The following is a 20,290-nucleotide window of genomic DNA, read 5'->3' as shown; positions in this document are numbered from 1 at the left end:
ACCCCTGAGCATGGATGCTAGTAATTTGTTGAGGTAAGGGGACAGTTTTAAAAGTACAAAATAACCATGGGCTTTCCCACCTACACACCAGTTCCTGAATAATTACTTGGAGGCTTATTATTAATGTAAAAGGCCTAGGCCACAACTTAGGCTTGTTTCCTGTCTAGCTTGTAACATGTTTAACCCACTAAAACTATACTATATCTGCCAAGAGGCAAATGACCTCTCCTTGATTTCCTGTGTCAATCTTCCTTGGAGTTTGTCCAGAATAAATCTCCCACTTCTGACTATCTCCTGTAGTTCCAATCGCTCTACTGGAACTCCCCCCCCCCCTCGATTTCCTGGCCTTTGCTGATAAGTTTAACTCCCTGCACACAGGGTGACTCACAGCAGCTCTAATTTCAGCTCCATGTATACATCACCTCTGTCCTCGATGGCTCCTTTTACTCACGTGCATTTGAAAAAGTTGCATCTCCGACATTTATGGTAACACCACCTTTGGCTGTCTATCGAATTCCACAAAGGAATCTGATGGAGAGTACAAGCCATGAGACTCAGAAGACAAAACGCATACCTTAATAGCAATAATTGTAACCAAGTAGATTTCTTTATGGTGTGCTCTAGAGATAATCTCTTGTGTACTGTCTGGAGGTAATATATGTCAATTAAAAGATGCTGCTGTGAGTCTCATCAGCCATTGCCTAACTGTGATGAGGGTAGACCAAGTTACCATAATCATAGAAAGATAACAACTGTATCAATGAAATAAATTATTAATTTTTCCAATGTCAGAAGGTGATAGATAATTATTTTTGGTTATAGACTGACTTCTTTTTTTTTCTTTTTTTAATTAGATATTTTCTTCATTTACATTTCAAATGCTATCCCCAAAGCCCCCTATACCCTCCCCACGACCTGCTCCCCAACCCACCCACTCCTGCTTCCTGACCCTGGCATTCCCCTGTACTGGGGCATATAATCTTTGCAAGACCAAGGACCTCTCCTCCCATTGATGGCTGACTAGGCCATCCTCTGCTACATATGCCACTAGAGACACAGCTCTGGTGGTACTGGTTAGTTCATATTGTTGTTCCTCCAAAGGGTTGCAGACCCCTTTAGCTCCTTGGGTACTTTCTCTAGCTCCTTCATTAGGGGCCCTGTGTTCCATCCAATAGATGACTGTGAGCATCCACTTCTGTATTTGCCAAGCACTGGCATAACCTCACAAGAGATAGCTATATCAGGGTCCTTTCAGCAAAATCTTGCTGGCATATGCAATAGTGTCTGTGTTTGGTGGTTGTATATGGGATGGATCCCCCTGTGGGGCAGTCTCTGGATGGTCCTTCCTTCCTTCTCAGCTTCGAACTTTGTCTCTGTAACTCCTTCCGTGGGTATTTTGTTCTCCATTCTAAGAAGGAGCAAGTGTCCACACTCTGGTCTTCCTTCTTCTTGAGTTTCATGTGTTTTGCAAATTGTATCTTGGATATTCTTAGTTTCTGGGCTAATATCCACTTATCAGTGAGTGCATGTATAGGCTGACTTCTAATTTCCCCAGGTCTCTAATAGAAGGCAAATGTTGTACAAAACACTCAAATGATTCCTTAAATGGAGCTCATATTTCCCTTCAGTCTAGTTTAGAAACCAAGAAGCTGAACAACCTCCTGTTTCAGCATCTTCATAATTATATATGATGCCATAGTTAAGAGGTGATTGGGAAAGGGAAAGTTATTTGAATCCTAGTTATTCATCTGCTGCATTTTCTATTTGTGTATTTTTTATGTACAGATATAATCTCAGTTCTTAGCCCAGACTGGCATGAAATTTTTCTATGTAAACCTCAAATGGTGGTTAAAGGAAAATTGGGCACTTAATGTACAAGATTGTATCTAGATCTTTGTCTCTGCCTGCATAAAAATCAACTCCAAATAGACTGAAGACGTTAAAGAAGATCTGATACTCTAAAATTGATATTAGAAAAGTAGGGGAAACAAACTAAGGTCATAGCATAAGTTAGCATTTGTGAATTGAACTGCATTTTTTCCAGGAAACATGGCAAACCATTGATAATTGAGTTGTCATAAGTGTCACCATAGGAAACAAGCGTGGACATTACCAAAGGACAAAATAATTTTCCAGCATGTGAAATGGAAACCCTAGCACAGTGCTGGCAGAGCAAACATCTACACAACCATCATAAGACCTCGTGTGGAGATTCCTCAAAATGTTAATGCATGTCTCCTGCAAGGCTCTTCCAGTGCCTGGAAAATACAGAAGTGGATGCTCACAGTCATCCATTGGATGGAGCATAAGGTCCCCAATGAAGGAGCCAGAGAAATACTCAGGGAGCTGAAGGGGACTGAAGCCCCAAAGCAGGAACATCAATATGAACTAACCAGTCCCCTCAGAGCTCCTTGGACCTATACCACCAATCAAAGAAAACACATGGTGGAACTTGTGGCTCTGGCTATATTTGTAGCAGACGATGGCCTAGTTGGTCATCAATGAGAGGAGAGGCCCTTGGTCCTGCAAAGGCTCTATGCCATAATATAGGGGAATGCCAGGACCAGGAATGGGTTTGGGTGGCCTGGGGAGCAGGGGAAGGGAGGACGGGATAAGGGATTTTCTGAGGGGAAACCAGGAAGGGGATAACATTTGAAATGTAAATAAAGGAAATATCTAATAAAAAAGAAAGGAGAGAGGGAAGGAAGGAAGGAAGGAAGGGAGGGAGGAAGGAAGGAAAAGAAAGAGAAAGAAAAAAAGGAAGAAAAAAGAAAGGAAGGAAGAGAGAGAAAGAAGGAAAGAAAGAAAAGAAAGAAAGAAAGAAAGAAAGAAAGAAAGAAAGAAAGAAAGAAAGAAAGAAGAGAAAGAAAGAAAAGAAAAGAAGAGAAAGGGAAGCTCTGGAGTCAACCAGTGTGCAGAGAACTGATACAGAACTCGACACAGTTCCACACAACACCAAGAAGATCTGCCAGATGGCACATGCTGGCTGCGCTTCCTCAGGAAGAGACACAAGCTTGTTTAGAGTTTCTTTCAACAGTGATTTGGTTTCAGGAAGCCAGGGCTCCTGTCATCTTGGAAACCTCTTCATCTCTAGTTCATGTGGCAGCACAAAGCATCCCTTCTGCCCTGAAGAAAGCTCTGCCATCTCAGCAGGATATGAGTGGCTGGGCAGAAATACAAGCTGTGGGTTACACAGATTTCAGGCTACAAAACACTGTTTTGTGAACAGAAGTCAGGACCCTGGTGAACATCTCCATACCCAATTATAAAGAGATTTTGAAGACACTGAGATAGGACAACTGCAGAGGGAATTAGAACTCATATGAATTGATCCAAACCAAGTCCTTTCACAAGGTGGCTACTCTACCTCCACATGTCTATTGAGAGAGAATGTATTTGGGCTTTCAAATCCAGGAGGAGCAACCTGTCACAAAAGTACCAAGGATTCTGAGCAGGAGGGTCAGAAGTCGGTAGACAGCCTAGGCTACATAGCAAGACTTTGTCTCATAAAAAATAAAGGAGAGAATTGTGCTTAACTTGAGTAGACTTGAAGGACATTAGACTAAGAAAATAATCTACCAAATAGAGATCAATATTGCCTAATTGAAGCCTAAAACACAAATCTCCACTACTGATAAACAATAGCATGATGGAGAGATGTTTGCAGGATGCATTCTAGACAGTATGTAGGAGGAAGAGGGCAAATATGTAATGCACAGGGTGAAAACCACAGTGCATCATGAAGATCAGTGTGCTCTCACCACTGGAAAAGTGGTGCCTTTGGAAGACAGACATGTTAGCTTGTTCCAGTATGCAGACGTTTATATAGATATAAAATAGGACATGGTAACACACAGTTCAAACACAAAAAGTTTACTGTAGATTAAAAAAAAAAAGTCTGTGTATTCCGAGTTGTTTAAACCATACAATTTGTGTCCAGGTTCCAGCATCTGATACTCTTGGAGACACTTGTGCCTAAGCAGATCTTAAACCGAGATCTCTGGATGTCCTCGATGGTTGATATTCACTCAGACACACAATGCCTAAAATCAGAAATCATTCACCCTTCAGTATCCAGGACCTTTTTAAAAAAATTATTATTAGATATTTTCTTCATTTACATTTCAAATGCTATCCCCAAAGCCCCCTATACCCTCCCCACGACCTGCTCCCCAACCCACCCACCCCCACTTCCTGGCCCTGGCATTCCCCTGTACTGGGGCATACGATCTTCACAAGACCAAGGCCTCTTCTCCTATTGATAGCAGACTAAGCCATCCTCTGCTACATATGCAACTAGAGACACAGCTTTCAGGGGTACTGGTTAGTTCATATTGTTTCTCCTATAGGGTTGCCGACCCCTTTAGCTCCTTGGGTACTTTTTCTAGCTCCTTCATTAGGGGCCCTGTGTTCCATCCAATAGATGACTGTGAGCGTCCACTTCTGAATTTGCCAGGCATTGGCATAGACTCATAAGAGAGAGCTCTATCAGGGTCCTTTAAGCAAAGTCTTTCTGACATATGCAATAGTGTCTGGGTTTGGTGGTTGTATATGGGATGAATCCTTAGGTGGGGCACTCTCTGGATAGTCCCTCCAGGACCTTTTTTAAAGGCCATCTTCATGGTTCATTTCTGCAGGAGACCATACACTACCCAAAGGAAAACCTTGCTGTCAGACCAGAGGGTCTTACTTGTTTTCTTACAACAGGTTCTTATCCATGATCATGCTTGGAAACAGGTCCTGCTCTGGCTTCAACTATTAAACACTTCATATTTCACTTTGGCTCCACTCAAAACTTACTTGGTGGAATTTACCTTTTAAGCTCTCGGATGCCCTGGGGTAGTGTGCACCATGACATGATCTGGCTTCACATGGCTCCTATGAAGATGAACTGGTTAATGTTTCAGATAAGGGTGTAGACAAGGCAATACAAATTTGGAGAGACAACTAGAGTCACAAAAAATATGATAATACTTTGTTTGGAATACAGATTCTCACCATTTCAACTAATTTCAAAAGCAGCAAAAATGCCAAAGGAATGCTCTTCTCTCTCTCTCTCTGTCTCTCTCTCTCTGTCTCTCTGTCTCTCTCTCTCTCTCTCACTCCCCCTCTCTTTCTCTCTCACTGTGTGTGTGTGTGTGTGTGTTTGTGTGTCCGTGTGTGTGTTTGTGTGTCCCGGCATCCAACCATGGGAAATTCCTCCCTGGCCCTCTCCTGTATCTGTGTGCATCCTCAGTAGGCTGCTCTTCACTCTCTGGTATCAGTTTTCAGGGAGCACAGTGCCTGTAAATGCTCTTCAAACAGACATAAGAAAGAGAGATCTTAGTAGAAATCTTCAGGACTTATGCTTCACTGTGCTGGCCCTGTGCTGGCATGGGCTGTCAGGCTGGTTCTTCCCGAGTGCTCCACTGATCCCTTCCCCCACCCTCCTCCAACACCCTGGCCAGGCTCAAGACACTGTCCTCTGCCCTCTACATGTGGTGAAGTTACTCACAAAGGATACCGTGGGATTGGATTTATCAGTGATAATACATTACCACCAACCCCTAAGATGTATATTCTTGTAACCTGTTTATTTCAAAGCATATCATTTAGTCCAGAAAAGTGTTCAGTGAGTGCAAGCATTTGCTACCAAGGGTGGGGACGTTAATCCATTCCCTGAGACAGATAGGGTTGTAAAGACAGAACTGACTCTGGCTGGTTAACTTCCATGCACATACAGTAAATAAATATTTTTTCTTTAAAGAAATTGACATTATTTTAAACAAAAAACCTAGAGGTAGAAGTGTATTGTAGTCTCTCCACTTACCTGGTACCATGGCTACCTCCATGGCTCTTTTGACTGAGAGCCAGGCAGGCCTCTGTTGTTGGTCAGGGTGCACTGCTTTGGATTGGCAGGCAGCAACATAAAGTTCGCAGGCCTCTTAGAAATCCGTTCCTTAGGGTCTTCCAGGCCCGTCTTCGAAAGGGGGCCTGGGGCGCAGTCTGACACCTGTCATGGAGGTGTCCCTGGAGTGTATTTCGGGAGGATGGTCTGGACTCTCTCTGTTGTAGAGCAGGACCCTCACCCTTGGCCTCCTTCCTGGAGAATGGAGGTGATGTAACTTGTGTGTTCATGATGTCCATTCGTCCAGGTGTAGTAACAATGTGGAGCTGTCCCATGATGTTTGGATCTTCCAAAGACTCTCCAGTAGATATTTCTTCCGAGGTGTAACTGATCTCTGTCTCCCAGATGCTCTTCATGTACTGAGCCTGTCCCATGATGTTTGGATATTCCAAAGACTCTCCAGTAGATATTTCTTCCGAGGTGTCACTGATCTCTGTCTCCCAGATTCTCCTTATGTAGTGAGCCTGTCCCATGAGGTTTGGATATTCCAAAGACTCTCCAGTAGATATTTCTTCCGAGGTGTCACTGATCTCTGTCTCCCAGATTCTCCTCATGTAGTGAGCCTGTCCCATGAGGTTTGGATATTCCAAAGACTCTCCAGTAGATATTTCTTCCGAGGTGTCACTGATCTCTGTCTCCCAGATTCTCCTCATGTAGTGAGCCTGTCCCATGAGGTTTGGATATTCCAAAGACTCTCCAGTAGATATTTCTTCCGAGGTGTAACTGATCTCTGTCTCCCAGATTCTCCTCATGTAGTGAGCCTGTCCCATGAGGTTTGGATATTCCAAAGACTCTCCAGTAGATATTTCTTCCGAGGTGTCACTGATCTCTGTCTCCCAGATTCTCCTCATGTAGTGAGCCTTCTGGACAAGCTGGGGGCTGATGCTGTTGAGTGGAGTTGTCTGCTTCTTGAAGCAGTTGCGGGTGGGTGGCATAGAGTGGCTCATTGTAGTTCTCTTTACCTTCTCAAAACTGACAGTGGAAAGGATAGGCATACTAGTTGCCCTCCTTACTTCTACTTGGTTTTTTATGGTTGGCTCTGTGTTTTCCAACATTCTATCACACGGCCTTGGATCTGGTTTTTTTGTTGTCTTGTCTTCCTGTGGTAAATGTTGTTGTTGTTGTAGCATTAAATAAGTACCCATCACCGAGTTGAACTTTTTCTCCCGCAAACTTTCTCTTATCTCTTCTGGATTGTATCCCAGGAAACGCATGAGTTTGATTATACTGGGGTCCGGGTGGCTTTCAGTGTTCTCTCCCATGGAAGCTGGAGAAGCTTCATTGTCATATTTTAGCCACGTGAATCTGGCAATCTCTTGGACTGTTGGCCTCTCTCCAGGGTTGATAGTTAGCAATTTGGCTATCACATCCCAAAGTTCTGGTGAGAGACTAAAACTCCTAGAGTACTTTCCTGCAAATATCTTCTGCTTTGTTGCTTCATAGCCATATCCCTTGAAAGGGAGGTGCCCTGTGGCCATAAAATAAAGAACCACACCCAAGCTCCAGACATCAGTGGCCCGACCATCGTACCCTCTACCATGCAACATTTCTGGGGCACAGTAAGGGAGGGTTCCACAGAACTTGACCAGCTTCTGGCCCGTGATTATCTTGGTGCCCAATCCAAAATCAGCAAGCTTTACATCTCCTCTGTGGTCCAATAAGATGTTTTCTGGCTTTAAGTCCCGGTGGACAATCCCTTTCTGGTGACAATACTGGAGGGCATACACCATCTGTTTAAACAGTCTGTGGCACTCCTCCTCTGCTAGATAGCCACACTCTTCAATTCTGCTCAGCAGCTCTCCTCCCACAGCATGCTCCAGAATGATGAAAATGTTTCTGGAGGTGTCGATTATTTCTAAAAGTTTAATAATATGGGGATGATCAAGGGATTTCATGATTTCGATTTCGGATTGCACAAGGGGGTTTCCCCTGCTTTTGGGGAGGATTTTTATTGCTACTTTTGTTTGTGTGGGGAGATGACTCGCCAGTTTTACCTCTCCAAAGGATCCTTGGCCAAGGGTTGTTAATATTTTATAATTTTCTGTTATGGCGAATTCGCCAAAGGGGTTGGACCTGAGGTCCTCACATGCTTGCCACCTCTTCATCATTGCTGATAAGTCAATTGTTTTGTGGTCAGTGTCCACAACACCTAGGGATGCAAGAAAAAAGGGAAGTAAAAGTGGGTCTAAGAGAAACTTTTATAGCCTTAAATTCCTGTGCTAATACAAACACAAAAGTTGTCCAAATGATCTAATGATGCATGTCTCAGTCATAGAAATATTAGAACAAGCAAAATCCAAAAGAATTAGAATCAAGTTCAGAATATGAATTGATGAAATGAAGACAAAAATAATACAAAGACCAATGTAACTGTCTTAGTTTGGGATTTTTAGCTATGAATAGCCTCCATGACCAAGGCAACTCATATTAAAGACAATACGTATTTGAAGCTGCCTTACAGGTTCGGGAGTTCAGTCCATTATCACCAATGTAAGAATATGGCAGCATACTGGCAGGCATGAAGCAGGAGGAGATGAGAGTTCTACATCTTCATCTGAAGACTGTTAAGAGAAGACTGTCTCTTCTTAGAAGTTAGGAGTAGGAGCTCAAAACCCACCTGGACAGTGGCACACTTCATCCAACAAGGTGATACCTGTTAATAGTGCCACTCCCTGGGCCAAGCATATTCAAAACCACTCTGGTAACAAAGACTTGTTTATTCTAAGGATAACAATAACAAGTAATCTTCCCCAAGATAACTCATAGAAATTGGAAGATATACATTAACAATATTAGGGAGAAGATAATGCAGTATACAGTGGAATATACAAATGGAATCCAGACATCCAAACAATCAGTAGGGAATCTCTTAAAAATGTTCCAGTGAAGTGGAAAAATCTAGAAAAAATTGATGAACCTCTAGATACACATTAAACTACCAACTAAAACTAAAAAGAGGGAAAACATCCAAACTGAAGACTGTATGATTCAGAGGCAGTTGATGGCAAAAAGCTCCAGTGTTTTCTGGGTAAAGGAGGGAGTTGCACATATGAACTCACAGCATTGTGACCTGCTTAGGCTCAAGTCAGTCAAAATCTCATGAAGAGGGGAGGTGGACAGGAAATCACACACCTAGCTGATGAGCCCTTCAAAACTGATAGCTGTCAGGAGAGCTATCAATTTTAAGGATGTGGCCCCTTACGGATAAGGTTGGACAGACTACTCTTCAGTGGAACGCCACATACCTGAGAGTATGAAGACAAGAGAAACTGTACTGGATGGCCAGACACAGAACAAACGACCCAAACCAGGATAGTAGGAAATGCCGAGTGGAGGATCTGGGTGGAGTTAGGGGAAAGGATAAATACAACCAAAATATCATGTAAAATTCTCAAAAATTGCCGGGTGTGGTGGCGCATGCCTTTAATTCCAGCACTCGGGAGGCAGAGGCAGGTGGATTTCTGAGTTCGAGGCCAGCCTGGTCTACAAAGTGAGTTCCAGGACAGCCAGGGCTACACAGAGAAACCCTGTCTTGAAAACAAAGAAACAAACAAATCTCAAAAATCAAATTTCAAACAAAAATGCAAAAAGATTTAAATAGTAATTTAAAAGAATTTCTTAACAACAATAAAAATAAGAAAAGGCCAGACCAGACAAACTCATTGGTGAATATTCATCAAATCTTTAAAGAAGAGCCCACACCAGTACTTCTGAAACTATTTACTAAACTAGAAAGAGGAGCAGGAGCAATCAAGATTCATCCTTAGAGAATGTATTTCGCAGATACTGAGGCCACATGGGCACAGTAACAAGAGTCATAGTAACATAGTCAACACCTGTGAACACAGACACAATAATCCTTAGTCTGAGAGCTTAATGCCTCACACAGAATTCAACAGCCCTTCAAAGGGCTTCCAAACTTCCTGATCAAGATGGATTCATCCAGTCCTGCCAGGGCTGCAACAACCACCACCGATTGACAACGCTGCATAGAAATGGAAGGGCAAAAACATCCAGTGGAAGAAAGACAGCATTTTCAACAAATGGTGCTGGCACAACTGGTTGTTAACATGTAGAAGAATGTGAATAGATCCATTCCTATCTCCTTGTACTAAGGTCAAGTCTAAGTGGATTAAGGAACTACACATAAAACCAGAGACACTGAAACTTATAGAGGAGAAAGTGGGGAAAAGCCTTGAAGATATGGGCACAGGGGAAAAATTCCTGAATAGAACAGTAATGGTTTGTGCTGTAAGATCGAGAATTGACAAGTGGGACCTCATGAAACTACAAAGCTTCTGCAAGGCTAAAGACACCATCAATAAGACAAAAAAACCACCAACAGATTGGGAAAGGATCTTCACCTATCCTAAATCAGATAAGGGACTAATATCCAATATATATAAAGAACTCAAGAAGGTGGACTCCAGAAAGTCAAATAACCCCATTAAAAAATGGGGCTCAGAACTGAACAAAGAATTCTCACCTGAGGAATACCGAATGGCAGAGAAGCACCTGAAAAAATGTTCAACATCCTTAATCATCAGGGAAATGCAAATCAAAACAACCCTGAGATTCCACCTCACACCAGTCAGAATTGCTAAGGTCAAAAATTCAGGTGACAGCAGATGCTGGCGAGGATGTGGAGAAAGAGGAACACTCCTCCATTCTTGGTGGGATTGCAAGCTTGTACAACCACTCTGGAAATCAGTCTGGCGGTTCCTCAGAAAATTGGACATAGTACTACTGGAGGATCCAGCAATACCTTTCCTGGGCATATATCCAGAAGATGTCCCAACCGGTAAAAAGGACACATGCTCCACTATGTTCATAGCAGCCCTATTTATAATAGCCAGAAGCTGGAAAGAACCCAGATGTCCCTCAACAGAGGAATGGATACAGAAATTATGGTACATTTACACAATGGAGTACTACTCAGCTATTAAAAAGAATGAATTTATGAAATTCCTAGCCAAATGGATGGACCTGGAGGGCATCATCTTGAGTGAAGTAACACAATCACAAAAGAACTCACACAATATGTATTCACTGATAAGTGGATATTAGCCCAAAACTTAGGATACCCAAGATATGAGATACAATTTGCTAAACGCATGAAACTCAAGAAGAATGAAGACCAAAGTGTGGACACTGTGCCCCTTCTTAGAATTGGTAACAAAACACCCAGGGAAGGAGTTACAGAGACAAAGTTCGTAGCTGTGATGAAAGGATGGACCATTTAGAGACTGCCATATCCAGGGATGCATCCCATAATCAGCTTCTAAACGCTGATACCATTGCATACACTAGCAAGATTTTGCTGAAAGGACCCAAAGATAGCTGTCTCTTGTGAGACGATGCCGGGGCCTAGCAAACACAGGAGTGGATGTTCACATTCAGCTATTGGATGTATCACAGGGCTCCCAATGGAGAAGCTAGAGAAAGTACCCAAGGAGCTAAAGGGATCTGCAACCCTATTGTTGGAACAACATGATGTACTAACCAGAACCCTGGAGCTCTTGTCTCTAGCTGTATATGTATCGAAAGATGACCTAGTCGGCCATCAATGGAAAGAGAGGCCCATTGGACTTGCAAACTTTATATGCCCCAATATAGGGGAATGCCAGGGCCAAAAGAATGGGAATGGGTGGGTAGGGAAGTGGGGGGCACTATGGGGGGCTTTTGGGATAGCATTGGAAATGTAATTGAGGAAAATATGTAATAAAAATATTAAAAATTAAAAAAAAAAAAAGAATCACATGCTCAGCTGAAGAATGGAATTGTCATTTAAAAAGAAGAACACGGATCTGGAAATCACCCCGTCGTGTTTAACAAGCCAGTGCAGAGATACTGGCTCTCAAGTGCTGAAGCATAGGTAGGGGAAGGGGCCTGTAGTAAAAGGGATTCATTAGGAATGGAAAGAAGAAAGAAGGGACTAGGGTACAGGTTCTTAGATTAGGTGAATATTCTTAAAGTACATTATGTGCATATTCAGAAATGTTTTAGGGAACTGTCCTACTTTATGCTTAATGTTTATTAACAAAAACTTTAAAAAGTAAATAAATGGCAATGAAAATGAGTAGGTAGAAAAAGACAAATTGAAGATAATTAACGATGATAATTTAAACTATGTAAAAAAGAAAATCTAAAATCAAAGACAAACTAAAAAAAAGAAAAAAGAAAAAAAGGAAAACTAAAACCATTACCTGCAAACCTCAAGCAGTAAAGTGAGAAAAGGGCTCACCTTGTCAAAGTCCAAGCAAGTTCACCAAAATCCGAGTCCAAAAACGTAACCAGTGTCCAAATAAAACAAAAAACCTTCGCCAAAATCCGAGTCCAAAAAACGTAACCAATGTCCAGTTCAGAAACCTTCGCCAAAATCCGAGTCCAAAAAATGTAACCAATGTCCAGTTCAGAAACCTTCGCCAAAATCCGAGTCCAAAAACATAACCAAAGTCCAATCCAAATTTTCCCCAGAATCCAAGTTCAAAATTATCACCACAGTCCACGTCTCCCAAAACACCACCAAACCACTCTCTGCACCAAAAGGACAAAAACCAGCCCTGGGCAGTACATTTTATGGGCAGGTGTCTGTCATTTATCACAGTGGTTCTTTGTGAGGTCAGAGCAAAACATGGACCAATGAGGGATGGCCACACTCCTGTCCCAGAAGACTGTATTAGCTACTCTGCAGTCACTGCTACCAAGTGCCCAACCAGAAGCAACAGAATGGTTTATTTTGGCTCACACTTTGAGGGAACAGGGAAAGCATGATGTAGAGTGATAGCATGTGGCTGTTCACACAGTACTGCTGGTCACCCCATATCCAATGCCAGGTCAGGAAACTCCTTCCTAGAGCTAGGAGCCCACCTTTTAAAGCTAGGTTCCAGCTTCCCTTCGCAGTATTACCAGCTAGAGACCATGAGTTCTGACACAAGTGTCTATAGGGGATTTTTTTTTTTAATTCAAACCACAATAAGAACTGTCTCCACTTTAAAGGTAATAGAAACAGTTGTAGGAATAATGATAATATAGGCCCCCAAACCTTTATGCTTTAATGGGTATATACTCTGGTTGCAGGCAATATTTTAAAAAGAACCAACAAGTTTCCGCACAACTGCCAGGCACCGACAACTCTCTGCCCCGTGGTGCCTGGCTGGCCAGTCACTGGCAAGCAATGGCCAACCTGTTTTTATGGCATGGAGCCTCTCTGACCCAGAGCTCCCGAAGTGTCTCCACCCAGCTTGCTAGGTTCCCACAGGCGGGATAAGCTTTCTCTAAGGAGAAAGCTTAGACTTGAGGACCTTAATCACAAGCTCTAGCTCCAACTCCTAAGTAGTGTTAGAAAAAGAATACAGCATTTGTTTTCATCCAAAGTTTGCATCTTGAATTGGCATATTGAAGGGTAGGTAGCCTTGAGTCTTAGAAGATATAGCCTCTCAGAATGCATAGTGCTGGAGCCAAGTCCCTATGGATACAAAACACTCCTCCATCGAAGGCTCAGGGTACACTGCGGAAAGGTTTTGAAGAGCCAGAGGATCAGAGTTTTCTGTCAGATTGTTTTTTACAGCAGTATTATAGGCTAAACCCATACAGACTCACCAACATGAATGCCTAACCATGAGCTGAAGAAGGGTAACACAAGTAGACACATCCAAGTCAGCAGGGATAAGCCCACAAGGCCTCGATCCTATACAAAGAATTATGGGCAACCAAGGAATGCTGAAAGTAGGAGAAATTGCCTTCCCCTGAGAAGTGCAACTGGATAGCACCAATTGACTTTCCAATGCTAAGTGGTCAGCCTTGAAAATATAGATACAAGTAATATTATACAGACTAAGAAAGCAATATTTAGGAATATTTATGTATCTACAGATACACATATGTCTGTAAAAGCAATAAAAAAAAAAGAGGCCAGAGCTTTGAAAGAGAGCAAGGAGGTTATATGGGAGGTTTGGAGGCAGGAAAGGGGATAGAAAAACTATGTAATTAAAATCTCGAAAAGAAAAAGTTATAGCCTTATAGATAGTATATAGGTTGTCATGTTTCTTTTAAAATTGATATTAGATTTAATGTAATTATATGTGTAAATCAATAGGAAACAGTAACAGTCATGACAGCATACACTGAGTGCTTATCATGGCAAACATATTCTAAACTCTTTGTGTTTATTAGCTCAGTTATTCTCACAACACCCAACAAGATAATCATCTCTGTTTGGTAAATAGGTGACTGAGCACTCCTTGCTACTATGGGAGTATCTCATGAGCATAGGGGTCCCGCTGTCTCCTGCATCTTCTCATTCTTTCCTCTTTACTTGTCAAGCACTGGGTATTGTCAGTAGGGTTAGTTTTTAAGGAAGACTAAAGTGGGTGACGTTTCTGCTTCAATTACCTATTCCATCACTCTTTCCTGTTTCACTCTTTTTAAAAAATCTTAGAATATTAATTTAATGAGAGGCTCTCTGATGCTGAATAAATTAATTAGTGGGAGGATGGGAGAAGTGATTTAGAGCAGTGAATTTCTATATGCATATAAATCATTACAGTCTGTGTTAAAATGCAGAATCTGATATGGTTGGTAAGTCTGCTGGGGCAAGAGACCTGTACTTCTTTTATTTTTTCATATTTTTTATTGGGTATTTATTTCATTTACATTTTCAATGCTATCCCATAGTTCCCCCACACGCTCCCCCACCCACTCCCCTACCCACCCACTTCCACTTCTTGGCCCTGTCAATCCCCTGTACTGAGGCATATAAAGTTTGCACGACCAATAGGCCTCTCTTTCCACTGATGGCCAACTAGGCCATCTTCTGATACATATGCAGCTAGAGACACGAGCTCCGGGAGAGGGGGGAGTATTGGTTAGTTCATAATGTTGTTCCACCTATAGGATTGCAGATCCTTTCAGCTCCTTGAGTACGTTCCCTAGCTTCTCTATTGGGGGCCCTGTGATCCATCCAATAGCTGATTGTGAGCATCCACTTCTGTGTTTGCTAGGCCTCAGCATAGTCTCACAAGAAACAGCCATATCTGGGTCCTTATAGCAATATCTTGCTAGTGTATGCAATGGTGTCAGCATTTGGAAGCTGATTATGGGATGGATCCCCGGATATGGCAGTTTCTAGATGGTCCATCTTTTCGTCTCAGCTCCAAACTTTGTCTCTGTAACTGCTTCCATGGGTGTTTTGTTCCCAATTCTAAGAAGGGGCAAAGTGTCCACACTTTGGTCTTTGTTCTTCTTGAGTTTCATGCGTTTAGCAAATTGTATCTTATATCTTGGGTATTCTAAATTTCTGGGGTAATATCCACTTATCAGTGAGTACATATTGTGAGAGTTCTTTTGTGATTGGGTTACCTCACTCAGGATGATGCCCTGTAGGGCCATCCATTTGCCTAGGAATTTCATGAATTCATTCTTTGTAATAGCTGAGTATTACTCCATTGTGTAAATGTACCACATTTTCTGTATCCACTCCTCTGTTGAGGGGCATCTGGGTTCTTTCCAGCTTCTGGCTATTATAAATAAGGCTGCTATGAACATAGTGGAACATGTGTCCTTCTTATCGGTTGGAACATAGTCTGGATATATGCCCAGGAAAGGTATTGCTAGATCCTCTGGTAGTACTATGTCCAATTTTCTGAGGAACCGCCAGACTGATTTCCAGAGTGGTTGTACAAGCTTGCAATCCCACCAACAATGGAGGAGTGTTCCTCTTTCTCCACATCATTGCCAGCATCTGCTGTCACCTGAAATTTTGATCTTAGCCATTCTGACTGGTGTGAGGTGGAATCTCAGGGTTGTTTTCATTTGCACTTCCCTGATGATTAAGGATGTTGAACATTTTTTCAGGTGCTTCTCAGCCATTCGGTATTCCTCAGGTGAGAATTCTTTGTTCAGCACTGAGCCCCATTTTTAATGGGGTTATTTGATTTTATGGAGTCCACCTTCTTGAGTTCTTTATATATATTGGATATTAGTCCCCTATCTGATTTAGGATAGGTAAAGATCCTTTCCCAATCTGTTGGTGGCCTTTTTGTCTTATTGACAGTGTCTTTTACCTTGCAGAAGCTTTGCAATTTTATGAGGTCCCATTTGTCGATTCTCGATCTTACAGCACAAGCCATTGCTGTTCTATTCAGGAATTTTTCCCCTGTACCCATATCTTTGAGGGTTTTCCCTACTTTCTCCACTTTAAGTTTCAGTGACACCTGTACTTCTAAGAAGCTCTAAACCTCTCCCTACTTTTGAGGTCTCTGGATCATGCTCTCAAGCGTCCAATATTTAAAGACAACACTATAGGAGGCCAGATGAGCTTCTTAGTTGAATCCAGCTGATATGACCAGTTGCAGAAGAAACCTAACTGTTTTAAACTTTACCCCGAGTCTGCTTACCAGGAAAGCAACTCCCAGTTTGAGAAAGAACTCGATAGATAAACTTCAATAAGAACACCACAAAACCGGATGTTTCTCTGCATCCTAATGACTATCAGATACTTCCAGGTTCTTTCTGCTCAGCTGAATGTTAAATTGCCACTTCAGTGTTGCTCAGAACGTTATCACTCAGAACTGGGAGATAGATTATTAAACCTATCCTGGTGCAAGGGCTACTCACTTATCTCAGCGATGGTTTCTTGGCTCCTCTGGTAACACCTGCATAAAATCAAAGTTAAGTCCATCTTTATTCCTGTGCCTGATGCTTTGGCGTCTGTTTGATAGGCACGTTTATGAAGAATTCTCTTGGAATTGACCAGATAGAGCTAATCTGGGTGATAAAATGCTATGCAAAGCATTCTATATGGAGATGGGGTGTGAGATCTCTTCTGTAGAAAGAACATGTCCAGGTGTCCCTGGCTGGCCACGCTCATCCCTCTCTTTCTCTTTCCAGGGAGGAGAACACTGTTATTACCAGGGCCAGATCCGAGGAAACCCTGTCTCATTTGTTGCCCTGTCAACATGCCATGGACTCCAGTAAGTGCCACATAAATTATTTATACATTTGCTATTTTAATAGCTTTTCTTTATGTTTAATGTACTAGTAAAAGCGTCTTAGTGTTTCAGAAGCTGGAGGCTTTGAAAGTCTGCTGCCATAGAATGATACTTGAGTCATTTTTTCTAGTTTCATCTAGATTCAGACAGTAGAGGCTTGGGTAACTTTGTTTTCTGTTCCTGGGGCTGATGAGCACCCCCCATAACCAATTCAACTCCCCACTTTTCCTGGATTTAACTCTTTATATTTTCATGGAACAATGGAAATTCTAGTAGATGAAAATCCATGGCTATTTGAACAAAAGGCAGGCTGGAGACGACCTCAGAAGTCAAAACCCACAGAACTCATAGCAGCCAAGGGAGGACACACATACACGTTCTGAAACTCTGTAGAACAAGTTTGTCCTTCTGAGTTTCTGTACTCACAGCTTTCACATCACAGAATGGATTTATAGATGGTAAACATCTGCATGAACCTCACTCTATCCTGTCCATGATGGTGGTGCCCTTAGGCCATTTCTCCTTGTTTTATGGCCTCTTGAGATCCAATAAAATCCACCCCAAAGCATTCTCTTTAGACTAAATCAATTCCTTCTGGCTTGATACTTTTTTTTGTCTTAATTTTATTTTGCACACAAGTAAGCTAAGACTTAATTACTTTTAAGTTTTGTTGGTAGATAGTTTTTGTAGTGAGTTAGAAATGTAGCCCCTTTCATGTAATAACCTGTCACTGGGAGGGACTCTGCTGTGGACCAGGCACTAGGAATGTTAAAGCAATTTCAGCGTGTGTGAGTCCTGAGACCTCAGTGTGGTGGACGGGGCAGATGTAGCCTGGGTTCATTTTGTGGACTAGGATAAGGATATTTGTCTTCATTGAGAAAGGAAAAAAATTATACTGGGGCAAAATAGAAGCTGAGTTTTGTCACTGAAGGACAGGTGGAGCGTGAGGGCTCCACAGGTGTGCCACCTACCACACGTAGAGTGGACCCTGTGGCAGACTTTGAGAGAACTCTCCAGTGGGTGTTCGATCTTAAATCTGCAATCGAGATGGAATGAGACAGGCTGGAGAGTCTGGCTAGTGGCCCAAGTGACAGACACTTCTGGCCAGTCTCTGGGAAGAGGTATGTTAGACAGGTAGACAGAGAGACCACCAGGCTGAGAAAATGAGCAGAGGAGGGAGGCTGTGTGCCTGTATAGTGCAAGGCTTCCCCATGCTTCTCATGAGAATTTCACTGGGTATTTACTTTACCTTTGTCACTTGAGTAAAGATTATTACAGTTATGGCACCTTTGCTTATTGTAGGAGGGCCTTGAATTTCTTATCAGAAAACTGGTGTCGCTAATCTCAACACAGCATAGTTGACAGCTAGGGATAGTGTTTTTGACCTTGCTCACATTTATGGCACCAAATAGGCATTGTACAGAATAGTGATATAAAAACAAGAACCCTTTCTCCATCTCTCTTTCACTCTTAGAATTTCAGGCACATCCCAGTGTGAGCATCATGCTCACTGCTTTTCAGTGTGCTTCTCTGTTTCCCAGTGGATAGGGTGCTGTGAGAACCAGGAGGATGGTGTGAACCCCTTTCATGGGCTCTCCTAGGCATGGGAATATAAGAACAACAGCTGGGTTCTACCCTGCCACTGTCATTTAAGGAAAGCAAAAACAACACTTTTCAGGATCCTGCCTCAGTTGCTTTAACTCTGTTTTATATCTTTCACTTAAAAGTAAGCTACATGAAATAAGTAGAAAATTCATGATGTATCGATAAGTACTGATAGAATTGTGTACAACAGTGCTTGGGCTTTCTTAGATGGTATAAACATATTTGGTACTTTTTGTTGTTGAAGAACTATTATCATCATGATTTTATTTCTGAACACAATTGCTTCTAGCAGTGCTTTGGCGGTCTATTGCTGAGCATTCATTAAAAGAGATGGCTCTCCAAGTTATACTAGTTAGGTTAAAGCTTCCTTAACTTCATGCATAATTCATCCTTTATAAATGACCAAGTATAGACTGGTTTTTTTTTTCATGTTTTTGATTTACTGCATTTAGTTGAAGAACACAAAATGGGAAAATTAGCTTAATAAGCCTTCTTCATAGAGTCTACGAAGTACTTCTGTACAAATTCAAGGGATGAACCGGCAATTATTTGATCCATATATGTTTGATGTTATGACAAAATCTTTTGACTATGGGAATCTTAAAAAAAAAAAAAGATGAAATCTTATATAAGCTTATTGCCCTCTGGTGGAAATCTGTAAGAATGACTGCTGTTTCCTTTCCTCTTATTTTGATTCAGCTTTCTATGTAGCTCAACTGTTTCATAATGGTGTGGTTCTAGCTACATGGTCTAATTGTTATAGGCTTACCGTATGTACAATTTTTGCTTATTATAACGGCATCAAACCTCAAAGCAAATGAAAGAGCTGGATGATGATGATGGTGGTGGTGGTGGTGTTAGTAACAGCACGTTATGATGCATCAGAATGTTCTAAGTATAAGTAATTTCAGAATTTTATTTCACTTCATGATGCTTTCTTACAGAACAATGTCAAAAACCAATGGGGAAAAACCTGATTTTCCCATTCGACAGTATTCTAGTTTGCTTACTACTGCTCTGAAGACACTGACCGAGAGCATCTTGAGGAAGAAAGGGTTTGTTTCACCTAAAGGCTGTAGTCCATCCATCCGTCATAAAGGAAAGTCAGAGCAGGGACTCAAGGCAGGAACCAGAACTACGGAGGAGCACTCTTTTCTGGGTAGATCTCCCAGCTTGCTAAGCCTGCTTTCTTATTCAACCTAGCCCTGTCTGCTCATGGGTGGTACTGTCTATAGTAAGCTGGGCTGCCCCATGTCAATCACTATTCAGGAAAATGCCCCATAGGCAGCCTCCAGGCAATCTAATAAACATAGTTCAAAGAAGGTCCCCACTTTCTGAGTAGGTCTTGTTTTATGCCAAGTTCACAAAAACTATGACAGGTAGTAACACTGTAAATGAAACAATCTAATTGCCATGTGAACTTTGACAAAGGTTAATGGTTATATAATGTTCTGGATGCATCTGGCCAGTTCTTAGCAGGGGTAGAGGGAATAATGTTTGGCATATTTGGTCTGTAAGGAGAGGTGTCCCCTGTATTATGTATGTGTGTGTGTGTATATATATATATATATATATATATATACACACTCACATACATATATCAGATATTATAGTGTATTCTTCCTGACTGCATCTGTTTATCTTTAAATTTCAAATTCACTGTCCTCCAAAGTCAGAAAGTGCATTTATGTTTGAAAGCTGAGCAGACATGAGCATGGCTATTCTAGTTGATATCTGAAAATTTAAAACTTGTGGAAACTGTCCCAGTAGGAATGAAGGAATTTTAATGAAGTCAGACTGGGAACCA

At 41.8% G+C, this 20,290-nt stretch overlaps 1 protein-coding gene and 1 pseudogene across 18 annotated transcripts in view; one reads left to right on the top strand and one right to left on the bottom strand.

The window, feature by feature from the left end:
* Adam22 (ADAM metallopeptidase domain 22) overlaps positions 1-20,290 on the top strand; it is a 259,361-nt gene that overhangs the window by 149,576 nt on the left and 89,495 nt on the right. For 17 of the 18 annotated variants that reach the window (XM_085836417.1, XM_085836408.1, XM_085836416.1 and 14 more), the window contains exon 5: positions 16,778-16,860. In XM_085836417.1, the coding sequence (XP_085692543.1) occupies positions 16,778-16,860 (83 nt within the window). Of the gene's footprint in view, positions 1-16,777; positions 16,861-19,513; positions 19,643-20,290 lie in introns of those variants that run through there. The other variant, XM_085836425.1, reaches the window with a different exon arrangement.
* LOC147004886 (sperm motility kinase X-like) lies at positions 5,208-12,240 on the bottom strand (annotated as a pseudogene).

This window comes from Mus caroli, unplaced genomic scaffold (assembly GCF_978045245.1).
Source record: "Mus caroli unplaced genomic scaffold, Mus_caroli_1 scaffold_4, whole genome shotgun sequence".
Taxonomy (NCBI): domain Eukaryota; kingdom Metazoa; phylum Chordata; class Mammalia; order Rodentia; family Muridae; genus Mus; species Mus caroli.
This window is presented reverse-complemented; position numbering and strand designations above follow the sequence as displayed.